At 40.8% G+C, this 12,929-nt stretch overlaps 1 protein-coding gene across 1 annotated transcript in view; it reads right to left on the minus strand.

Annotated features, from left to right (window-relative positions):
• BMPR1A (bone morphogenetic protein receptor type 1A) overlaps nucleotides 1-12,929 on the minus strand; it is a 189,149-nt gene that overhangs the window by 79,535 nt on the left and 96,685 nt on the right. The window contains exon 3 of the mRNA XM_075072542.1: nucleotides 6,611-6,825. Within this exon, the coding sequence (XP_074928643.1) occupies nucleotides 6,611-6,677 (67 nt within the window). The 5' untranslated portion in view covers nucleotides 6,678-6,825. The remainder of the gene's footprint in view (nucleotides 1-6,610; nucleotides 6,826-12,929) is intronic.

A 12,929-nucleotide genomic window follows, 5' to 3' on the forward strand; every position in this document is an offset into this window, starting at 1 on the left:
ATTTTTACTTCTGTTTGCTGTAACTTTGAATATCAGGCTGGGGAGGAAGTCCTCTAGTCTATATGAATCTGAATATCCTGTAAGCATTTACCATCCTGATTTTACAGAGATAATTTTTACTTTTTCTTTCTTTAATTAAAAGCTTTCTTTTTAAGAACCTGATCGATTTTTCCTGGTTTTGGAATCTAAGGGATTGAGTCTAAACTCACCAGGGATTGGTGGGGGGAAAAGGAAAGGAATGGTTAATTCCTCTTTGTTTTAAGATCCAAGGAGTTTGGATCAGTGTAGCCTCTCAGGCAACCCAGGGAGGGGAAAGTCTGGGGGCAGGGGGGAAGGAGGGGAGATGGTTTATTTCTCCTTGTTTTAAGGCCCAAGGGGTTTGGGTCTTGGGTTCCCCAGGGAAGGTTTGGGGGGAACAGAAAGTGTGCCAAACACTATATTTTGGCTGGTGGCAGCATACCAAATTTAAACTGGTAATTAAGCTTAAAAGTGATCATGCAGGTCCCCACTGTTCGGATGCTAAAGTTCAAAGTGGGAAAAAACCTTGACAACTGTACGACACCACAATAGAGGACCTTGCTTCTGCCCTATCCTGCTATTGCAGCCTCAGGGGACAACATCCTTTAACAGCTGTGGTAGTTCTGACAGTCAGGTAAGACCCAGAAGTGAGAATCTGGGAAGAATGTATCTTTAAAGAAATTTGTAACCGTACCCCACCCCCACCCCAAACCTTTCAGAGAAATTTTACTATGGGAAAAATGTATCATGCAAAATAAGAAGTGGAATAGTTTGATTTTGGTGAAGTTAGGGGGTGGAGAAGAAAAATGAGTTGTAAATCAGGCTTAGAAAAGAAACTGAGCTTCAGTTTTAATAGCTACTACGGACGGTCTAGGAGACCTCCAAAACACTCCTATCAAGGTACATCTGTTTGCGAAGAGTTGCTTACCAATGTATTGCTGGTAAATAATTTGAATTTTTAAAAAGGCATGTTTAGTGCAACAGTTCACACAAAACAACTTCATTACATATTTATGATTTCATAAAGTTCATAATTCAGCACGAGTTGCCATTTATTTATTTTACTGCCTATAGAGATATGGGAAGTTCAAAGCTTGGCTGTATGCATTCTAACAGAGAGAAAATATCGCAGTTTAGTAATGTGTATTCTGGGACCTGGGCTTTGGGAAGTATGCAAACATGAGCTTTCTGGCAAGGAAGAAGGATTCACCTAACAAGAGAGTGGTCTGGCATAGAAATAACTATTTCTGATCCTCAGGAACTTTAGCATCAAATATGTCTTTGAAAGGAATCAATGACATCATACTAAAGACCCGCTACACAGTTACAAGACAGAAAAAATTGACAAGGCAAGATGTTCTGTAGAGGGAAACTTGACACAAAATGACTAAGAAACTTTCAGGATATCCTTTACTCTTGATAGTCAAAGAAGAAGCAGCAGGAACTGTGTCAGCACATCAGTCTTAAATTATGATCTTATAAAAGATTCAAGCTTACACAGTTTAAACAGCTGGTTTGGCCAAATCATCTTTATTTCAGAACAGTGTATCCACATAGGGAGTTATACCAGTGTAACTATGGTAGAATCATTCTGATATAGCTATGCTGGTCAATTGTAGACAAATGCTTAGAATCTAATAATCTAACTACTAAGAATAAAAAGGATCCCTTTCTTGTTGTTTTTAATTTTTTCTCTCCTGTTGCTCTGAACAGGAATAATACTCTGGGAAAACCTTCTCTGTGAACAACAGCTAGACTGACTTTTTTATGAAGTTACTTTCATTTAAAGATTATTTTTGTACGTTCGGACACAGACTCTGAAAAGCATCTGCTACAACAAAACTGAAATCTACCAGTTTTCTACCTAATACCAAGGTTGAGGACAGCAATGATTTAACATGCACCGTTATGCGGATTTTGCTTTAGAATATTTTAGGTAACGTGCATATAGGGCAGCACTTTCCCTTTAAAAAATATTTTCAGCTTCTTGGAGTGTAAAGAAAGTGTCTTAATCACTTCACTGCTTTCTCAAGCCTGACAAATTTAGAATAACATTCCCCTTCCAGTGACATCTCGTGTACCAGGCATGTGACCTCTGAAGACATTCATATAGATAGCTGCCCTGTTCTTTTGGAGCAAGGATCAGCAGATAAGAGTTAAACTGTGAACTTATTTCTTAAATTTTGTTTTAAAATTTAAATAGCCAAACTTAATTTTTAATAGGCAAATAAAAAGAGAATGATGTTCTTCTGTGCAAAATTTCAGCAGAGGGCACATTTTTATAACCATAGGAGAATGAATGACAAAATACTACAGCATCTTTTTTAAATCTTCAGTCTCTTCACTGTAAAATTATGGAACTAGGATTCCATTTCCTCGGTAATAAAGCTGTTCTAATTAAGGCATATAGGAAATAGTTAATGTGCAAAAAAGGATGTCTGTCTTTAACAATCACATCAACATCTTCCTCTTTGGGGTTTCCATGCTTTAAACAGCACTGTAAGCTGAAATCTGCAGTGGTCAAAAGACACTCTCTCCTCAAGAACCCATGGGTTTATTTTTATAGTGGCAACTACGGTGACCAGATTTTATCAGGACTGTCCCAATATTTGCTTGTTTGTCCTACTGGACAAACTTTGCCCTCCACTCTGGTGCACAGGTGGAGCCCAGAGGGGCTCATGACCCCCCACCGCGACTCCGCTCCTTCCTTCCCCCAGTGGATCCCTCCCCAAATCCCCACACTGGCCCTGCCCCCTCACTGCCCCATTGGATCCCTCCCCAAATCCCTGCCCTGGCCCCACTTCTTCCCCAAGCACGCCGCATTCCTCCTCCCTCCCAGGCTTGCGCTGATCAGCTGTATGGAAGCGCAAGCGCTAGAGGGAGAGGGTGACACCAGTGTGCGTGGCATGGCCATGAAGAAGGTAGGGCCAGGACGGGGATTTGGGGAAGACAAAATTGGTTATTTGTCCACTGTCCCGAGCCGCGTGAAGGTGGGAGAGGCTGCAGGATGCCTGGCCAGGGCACCAGTACTGCACCCAGACCCCGAGCCTGAGGGGCAGAGCTGCTGCCCACAGGCCCCCTGCCCTGGGGCTGCTGGTGGCCCCCATTCCTCGAGGGCACCCGTGACCCCTGGCCCCTTTCCCCAGCCATTGCGTGTGCCGTGTGCCCTGCCCCGAACCCCCCGGGGCTGCAGCACAGGGACGGGCCGTGGGTGGGTCAGCACTACAGGCCGTTCTTGTACGTGGGAACAGACTCGCCCCATGCGCAGGGCAACTCGGTGGGGTCACAGCGGTCACAGGCTGAGCACGCCCCAGCCACTCACTACTCAGTCAGCTGACTGAGGGCTCTGGCTCCACTCCTCACCCCTCCCAGGAGCCCGGAGCAGCGCGGACCATAACTGGCAGCCCAACCCATCCCGGGATGCTCTGTGCAGGGCAGAGATGATGCCTGCCTGCAATGTTGCTGTCTAAGTGGGCGGGATTGCACCAGCTGGGCACCTTCCCCTATGGGGGGAGGTGGAGACGAGGCGAGCTGGTGTGTGTGGGGGCTCCGGCGGCCTTTTTTTTTTTTTTTTTTTGCTCCACCCCTGCGCATCCCGATATTTCATCTTTGTCATCTGGTCACCCTAGTGACAACTCCTGGATTCCCTAGTCTAGTCAGACAAGTAAGGAGTCATGAACGGGAACAAGGTGCACAGGTAGAGGACACCCTGTAACTGAATTCTGAAAGAGAGGAAGAAAATGAGTACTGTTCTAATGGTGAGGATACCCTACCTATAATTCCAGAGTGAACCTGAGTCTCCTCTACCACTGGAGCTGAAGAGATAACCTGTCACCACAGCAGTACTGGTAGACAGTACTGAGCAAGGCCGGCCCATGCCTAGGGTGCTGTAGCCAGGGGGAGGGGGGGAGACATAAGGGACTCCCCTTTGCTGGTTGCGGAGGGACTTACTTGGCCGCAGCACGGACTCCTCTCTGGCTCCTCTCCAGCGCTGGGTCGGCAGGCTTCTCCCCGATCCCACCTTACTGGCCCCTTCCCTCTGCCCACTCACTACTCAGTCAGCTGACTGAGGGCTCTGGCTCCTCAGCCCTCCCAGGAGCCCGGAGCAGCGCGGACCATAACTGGCAGCCCAACCCAACCACAGACTGGAGCCACGGTGAGTCCCTCCCACTCTCTCTGCCAGCACCGCTCAGTCTCTGGCAGGGGCAGGGCCCCGCAGGGCCAGGCCAGGGCCAGGAGAGAAACTTTCTCTCCATGTGACATGACCTGTGAATGAGCTGGGGGGAGCCCATGGGGCTGGGCAGGAGATGAGGGGGGAGCCCGGCAAGGTTGGGAACAGAGCAGCAGGGAGGGAACTGACATATGCCTTTCCCTCGATTCCCCTTGGTTACCAGACTGATCCGTGGAAAAATACTGACATCCCAAGATGGAGCCCAGAGACATATGGTCTCACCATATGTCTGTCCCTGCAGAGTCACTGCAGCCATCACTCAGCGGCCATCTGTAGCGCCCTCCGGAAGGCTCCCCCAGTGGGAGACAAGCCTCCCACCAAGGCCCTCTGTTTTTTCCCAATGGCCCGCTGCCCAGAACAGGCCCTTCCTTCCCCACCCACCATCCAGATCGAAAGCATCCTGTCCAGTGGGCACCACCCAAGTGCAACTACACCTGAAATACAGATACATGGTTAATATTCATAACCTCAGATACAAAAATGATACATGCATACAAATAGGACAAGCACATTCAGCAAATCACAACCTCTCCAACGACACCCTACATGACGTACTTTGCATAAAATACATCATAATTATGTCATAATCACATCACAACAATATGACTGTGAAGAACTTGGGGTGCTGTCATGTCTATCACTAATTAAAAAAACCCTGAAAAACCTATATTAACCTAACTATATAAAAGAGTCGCAAAGTCACAATGTGTGCAGAGAATCAGACAGGGGATCTCTCTCACCACTGAAGAAGAAACTGAGGGTCAGCAGAGACCTCTCTGCCTTTGATGCCTTCAGGTGGGACAGCACGGGGGCATCCAGGGCACATGTACCGGCCATCTAGTCTGACTTTCTGCACACTGCAGGCCACAGAACCTCACCCACCCACTCCTATAATAGACCCCCGAACCTCTGGCTGAGTTACTGAAGTCCTCAAATCATGATCTGAAGACTTCAAGTTACCGAGAAGACCCATCACTTGAAACTACAAAATAATTTCCCCTTTACATCTAATTCCATCTTCAGAGGGCTCTTACTCTTGAAGAACAAGCAGCTTAAGTGACATCTAAAAATAAAACTGAGCCATCCATATGACATCAAGCAGTGATTGATGTGTGTCTGGCAAGAAACTGTAAACCTGTTTACATATATGCACTAAATAATAGCAGTCAAATCCTCTACAGTTCTGTTAACTGCACAGCTGTTTGGCAAAGCTATGATCAGTGCAGAGGTACTGGAGCTGTCTGTAGACTTAGGAAAGAACTCTACTCTGGTATGCCCTGTGTATGCTTGTGAATGCCTCTGCAACCATAAAACTATAATTTTCCAGGTTTTCGTTTTTGAATGAAAGCTCAAATTCTGAAGAAACTGATGCTATAGGTCTCCTCCTCTCACCAGAAGATTTCTCCTTGCCCATTAGAGGATGCACATATAGCACATCTTCTCTTAGGTGTGCTCTTAAACATAATAGAAACACTGATGCGCCTGCATAGCACTTGATTTCCAAAATCTCATGGTTTGCGCAAATGAAAAGCAGTTTCCCCACTATAACAAGGCCATAAACTACCACTCAATAAATATTTCCATGCTAAACTGCAACTTCCACACTCAGCCATCAAGGTTGTAGTAACAGACCACTCAAAATAAGAGTTGTGAAGTGCTGAGAATAGAGCAGAAGTAGCCCTCCTGGTTCCCAGTCGTTTATATGTTCCCTTAGGCTAGCAAGCTTTTTCTGCAAGGAAAGCAGCAGGAAGATCCCATTTACCACCACATCCTAGTTTCCCAAAATACTTGGAAGTACTCATTGGAAACTTCTAGGGTAAGTAGTGTGGGCATATGTAATGAACTTTGCAAAACACTACTGTATATGTTCAGAACACGATTTTCACACTTCCATAATTTGTAGCTTGGGTAGTCATCTGCAATTCTGGGTACTTCTTTGTACCATTTGAGGCTGACTGATCACTTGTTCATAGTAACATCTATACATGCCTATGATATCAGACCCATAAAGAAAATACAAGTTATCCACATTTGCGTAAGGAAATATAAATAAAATCATCCCTTTTATGCAGACATAATACCAATCACCATTAGTGAGACCCACTCATGCACACTGAGAAAGAGACAGAAAAGATTTAACATTTAAATCAATTTATACACTTGTCACTAAATTTACTCCCTCACAATCTTCTAACACAAACGTGCAACTGATTAGCCGCACAAACTTTGCTCTTGTAAAAGAACAGTACTGTACATTCAGATATTTGAACAGGACCCATATCACAAAACCACTGGAATTTACAGCCACTCCAAATGAAAGATTATTAAAAAACAATGAGATTTAAACAAATATGAATTTACCCTGAACATGAAGACTGATGAACAGATAGGCTCCCAGTAATCTGATGTATACTTTCACTTGAGTCATTGTTCACTTTTAATCCTTCCTGTGCACTGTCACCCTTAGCAACTGGCCCTGCTGCTTGACAAATTTTAAACTTGGTTTGTTCAGTGAAGTCTGATGAGATTTGGTGGTTGACAGTAGTGATGATTTAATAAATATTCCAACTTGTCTCCTGAAAGAAAGTGAAATTAAGGTGTTTAGCAAAAGTTTAAAATTCCTCCAAGCCTTCTGAAACATTAAAAAAAATGAAAAAAAAATGCAGAAAATGTTTTCAGTGGACAGAACATAACTAGCTCACTGAATACATTAAGATTAGCCGCAACATAAATGCTAGTTTTAATTATCATAAGATTTACTGTTCAAAATATATAACAAAATACTTGGGAATACATGTGGCTCAAAATAACATTCTAAAATGTGTATCAAGATTATTAGCCCACAACAGATGACTGTGTAATTCAGGTTCACATATAGGTATCATGATGTTGAATACATTAGTATGTATAGTCTGTTTAAAAATTGTTATATCTAAACCTATTATAATTTATTCCTATTACACTACTGAACAGTGAGCAAGAACTTTTATCTATAATTTGCCAGGTCTCTACTGCGACAAAATCCCACTTCAGAAAAAGCTTGAAGAGCAGCCAGCAGGTCAATGAAAAATATAATTACATGGCAAAGTCGTCAAATTAACCATTTATTTTTACTACTATAACAAGTTAGGCATACTGCACAAGACTACTTTAAAACTTAATCTTAAAAATATATTTAGAGAGTTTAATTTTACATTCAGACTCTAAGAAACATCTAACAAAGTATAGTATCTGTGCCCTCTTTTTGAGAGCCAAAGCATTATAAAACTTTCTGAAAAAGATGCTGCATTCCAGCATGCAACACCAGTTAAATCAATTATTAATATGCTCTCTAGACCCATCTTAGAACATTAGTATCTTCCTGGCTTCCCATGAGCAGTTTTGTGTAGACAGCAAGCCTCCACTGAAAAATCACAGCTGCTACATGGATGTGCACTTGGCTATAAAGTTTAAAAAACTTATAATCTGTTCATTCACTGAAAAGAAATAGGAAAGACAGTCAAACTTAAAAATCACCTTTTCAGGACCCCAGTAGACAAGTATTATGGTTAATAAAAATTCAGCAGTCGTAGTCACATTCTTCCCTAATGAAGTTTTTACAGTGATTAATTAAAGGAAGCATAATTAGGTCTCAAAGGACTAAAAAGCAACTCGGACACCTAAGCAGTTAACTGAGACAAAGGAGATTTTGTATTAAGGTGAACAGAACACTGATTTTGCCTTTCGTTGGCCTCTTGTTTCAGTGGGCTTGAACCCCATGACCCCTGTCAGCCTGGCGCTATTCTTGAATGCAAAAATTTGTATTTGTTCAAGGATGTACTGCAATTACTGTTGGTGACCACTTTCACCATAAATAACTCAATCACTTTGTTCGTAGGCCCAAGTAGTTTTCATTTTAATTAGTGCTTCAGAGGCATTTAACATGGAGGCAAATTAGTGGCAGAGCAGGGAGGTGTCTGTCACTTTCAATTTGCATGGGTAGGGGGCATGCAGCCTTTGACCTGTGGCCTACTTTTCACACATTTGTGACTTCTTATGAAGTAACAAAGAGGCTTCATCACAAGAAACACACAGAATTGCTGCAGAGGAAGAATATATTTGTGGCTAATGAGCCACAAAGCAATAAAACACTGGAGAAGTCCCTAACTGCAACATACTATGCAATGATATTTCTTCTTATTATTAATAAGGCTTTGCAGGACACACTTCCATATTTAAAAAGTAATGACAAATGTTGGTGCGTACTCTTTACATAATACACTATGCAAACATTCTGAAAACAAACTATAAAACACTATTTACTATCTTTAGTGAAAGTTTTAAGCAACATAAAAACAAAATATTCATTCTTTGAAATAATTCATTTTTAAATTAAACATTAGTGTCTGGGAATCAGTAAGGAAGCAACCTTGTAATTATGAAACATCAATATAGCAATATTAAATATGAATGTTTTCACTTCCTGTGTTGTTAAATTTTCAGGAGAAAGAAGTCGTCTATAAATTTCAACTCTCAATAAAATACTTTAAAATGAAAGAGTCGGCTGAGTTTCTATTTAATGCAGAAGGGTAAAAAGAGCCATGATTTCTTCTCAAGTTCTAGTAAGCAGCATAACCTGATATGTACTGTTTAATTATTTTTTGAAGTGTTATTTCTTTATGGAGATTTGCAAGGTATAATACGCACAGTAGAGTCTTACTATCCTGCACTCTGCTAACCCAACGGTGCTGTAATCTGCCACACACAAATGTGGTCCCACTCCACTTCTTAGCAAGGACTTCAGAGAAGACTGCTGAAGTCAAGTGTCATAAAAATTACTGTATTTTGTAAAAACATGCACACTACCTCTACTAATATTCCACCTTAAATAAGTTTCTTAAATAAACTAAGTTGAGAAAATGGAGTCATTCTAATGATCCATTGGTGTCAATGGGGCTTCATATGTCTGACCCTGTATAGTTTTCACTGCTGGAACAGACCCAACAGTGGTTCCACATCACATAGCCCATGTCCCAAGAGCTGGGGGATGTTGGCCAGTCAGCACTTCTCCCTTCCAACTTGTGTAAGAGCCTCCCAGAGGAGGGGAGGAGCAGCTACAATGGTGCCCCTCACAGAGTGTGTTCCTCCTTCGCTTCTGGGCTTGTCCCTCTTTGCCACTGGCACTATCAAGTTTCCCCATCCATTGAGACAGGTGGGTGACACTTTGAGCAAGTTCACTTACCGCATAATTTGCACAAATCATTACTTCAAAATAGAACTTCAGCACAGAATTAAAAGAATCTTCAGTGTGTGGTTCCATCTAATATATGATTAATTTTATTCCTATACCAAAAAGAGTTTATATATTCTAATCATTTAAAAATATCATCCCCCATGCAAACAGGAAATACAGTAATTACACACCTCTGTAAAAATTATAGTTACACACCTCTGTAAAAACTATAGTCATTATAAGTTACTTCTGACTCTCTGAACTTGCCCAGCATGGAAAATAACATCGGAAGTTTAGCACTATTTATTTCTAATTTGGGGGTGTTGCTTTCATTATAGAAGTGAGATATCCTTATACTTAATTCCAATTTTTTTGAAATGTTAATGTTAAATCTAGTCTTCTTGAGGTCAAGATATGTCACAAATGAGTCTTGAGGGTTTTCTTATCGCTCATTTGAGCTTGTCTTCTTAAGTATACATCATGTCTTTAATTTAAAATAGGTGTCAAGACTACCTCTTCTCCACTTGTCTACAAAGTACTTTTCCAGATTAGGAAAATTGGGTGTGCTTGAGAAAGTGTTAACATAATCTTAAACACAACCTTGCGTCTAGTGTAGACACAGTTCAATACCTTTAAAAATACATGGGTTGGCCATGTTTGATCCCTACAAAAAGCCCCAGAAATATTAGGTGAATATTCACCTATTCTCTATTTAAAAAAACAACAATAATATTTTACATCCAAAGGCAAAGATGCCAATCTTGCAGTTTTAAGGAAAGGAAGGAATGAGAGCAACAGAGCAAGGACAACAGATTTCAAAAAAGTAGACAATAAAGGTCCCATGGGAAGAAAATCTAAGGGAAAAAGGAGTTCAAGAGTGTTGGTAGTTTCTCAAAGAGACAATATCAAAGGCACAACAAGAAACTTACCAATCCTAAGGAAAGATACTATGTATGAAAATCAATAAGGCTGCAAGAGGAGCATTTTGATGACCTAAAACCCCAAAAGAAACCGTACAAGTGGACAAATTGCTAAAGGTGAGTATGAAGAACAGCACAAGCAGGTAGGGACAAAATCAGAAAAGCTAATGCACAAAACTAGCTACACCTTGCAAGGACTTAAAAGGCAATAAAGGAGAGGTTCTATAAACACATTAGAAGCAAGAGAAAGACAAAGCAAAGTGTAGCTCCATCATTTAGTGGGTAAGGAGAGCTAATAAAGGGACAAGAAGGCTGAGGTACTGAATGCCTATTTTGCTTCATTCTTCATCTCAAAGGTTAACTATGACCAGACATTTAAAACCATTAATATTAACAACAAGGGGGAAGGAAGACAAGCTAAATGGGGAAGAATAAGTTAAAGAATATTTAGATAAACTAAGTTACCAGGGCCTGTCAAAATTCACCCTAGAGTACTTAAGGAATGAGCTGAAGCAATCTCAGAACCATCAGTGATGATCTTTGAGAACTCATGGCGGAAGGGTGAAGGGCAAGCATAGTATCTCTATTGAAAAACAGGGAAAAGGAGGACCCAAGAAATTATAGACTAGTCAGCCTAACTGTAACACCTGGAAAGATAACTGGACTATATTATTAAACAATCAATTTGTAAGGACCTACAGAATTTATAGCATTATCGTGAAAAGCAAACATGGGTTTGTCAAGAACAAATCATGCCAAGTCACCCTAATTTCCATCTTTGACTGGGTTACTAGCCTACTGGACAGGGGGAAGCAGCAGATGTGCTATACTTTGATTTTATTATGGCTTTAGATAGTCTCACAAGACATTCTCATAAGCTAACAAGGGAAACATGGTTTAGATTAAATTACTACAAGATGAGTGCAAATCTGGTTGAACTGTATTCAGAGTGCAGTTATCAATGGTTAGCTATCCAGCTGAAACGATGAGATTTGTCCTGGATCCAGTACGGTTCAATATTTTTATTAATGATTTGGATAACGGCATATTTGAAGAGCATGCTTATAAAATTTATCGATAACACCAAGATGGGAGGAACTGCAATTCAAAGGACCTTGACAAATTGGAGAATTGTTCTGATGTCAACAAAATGAAATTAAATCCAGTGCAAAGTACTACATGTAGGAAGGAAAAATCAAACGCACAGCTACAAAATGGGGAATGACTGTCTAGGCACTGGTACTGCAGAAAAGAATCTGGGGGGTTATAGTACATTACAAATTGAACATGAGCCAAGAGTCATGAAGTTGTGAAAAAAGGCTAATATCTTTCTGGGTGTAATATGTAAGAAATGGGAGGTAACTGTTCTGTTCTACTCAATACCAGTAAGGCCTCAGCTAGAGTACTGTCTCTATGAAAAATGTGGACAAACAGGAAAAGATACACCGTACTGAAACAGTGAAGCTAACTTCACTTAAGTGCTGTCAAATGTACAAAATAACAATAAGATAAAAATATTCAGGCAAGAGAGATTTTTAAGTGGATTGTCACTTTATGGCAGTGGCTCTCAACCTTTCTAGATTACTGTGCCCATTTCAGGAGTCTGATTTGTCTTGTGTACCCCCAAGCTACACTTCACTAAAAACTATTTGCTTACAAAATCAAACATACAAATACCGAAGTGTCACAGGATACTATTACAGAAAAATTGCTCACTTTCTTATTTTTACCAAACAATTATAAAACAATCAATTGAAATACAAGTATTGTACTTACATTTCAGTGTATAGTATACAGAGCAGTATAAGCAAAATATTGTATGTATGAAATTTTAGTTTGTACTGACTTTGCTAGTGCTTTTTATGTAGCCTGTTGTAAAACAAATATCTAGATGAGCTGATGTACCCTCTGGAAGACCTCTTCGTACCTATTGGGGTACATGTACCTGTCATAAATAGATAGCTAAGGGTTAATGTTGCTTTTACCTGTAAAGGGTTAACAAAGGGAACCAAACACCTGACCAGAGACCAACCAGGAAACTGATTTTTCAAAGTTAGGGAGGGAATTTTTGGACTCTGGGTCTTTTGTTTGTCTCTCAGCTATGAGAAGGTTCTTTCTATCGTCTTATCTTCTGTTCCAACTTGTAATACAGGTTGAAAACAATATAGCTTATGTTGTTTGGGTGTATTTACATGTGTGTAACTTGCTGAATGTTTCAAATTGGATATCTTTTTGAATCAGAATGTTTATTCATATTTTCTATAAGCATAGCCGCCTGTATTGTCATCTTCATGCAGAGGTTTATATTCTTATGTCTTTTTTCTTCTTTTTTTTTTTTATATAAAGTTTTCTTTCTAAGACTTGTTGAGTTTTCTCTCTGGGTAGGTTAAGGAACAAGGGGAGGAAATCTCTTTGTGTTAGATCTACGGAGGTAGCTGCAGCACCAGGGAATTGGTGGGAGGGGGAAAGAGAGATAAAATCATCTCTGTTTCCTTGTGTTGAGGTTTGTCTCTTTGTGAAGAGAGGGACAGGCTTTTGGTATTGTGAT

This window comes from Chelonoidis abingdonii, chromosome 15 (assembly GCF_003597395.2).
Source record: "Chelonoidis abingdonii isolate Lonesome George chromosome 15, CheloAbing_2.0, whole genome shotgun sequence".
NCBI classification, from domain to species: Eukaryota; Metazoa; Chordata; order Testudines; family Testudinidae; genus Chelonoidis; species Chelonoidis abingdonii.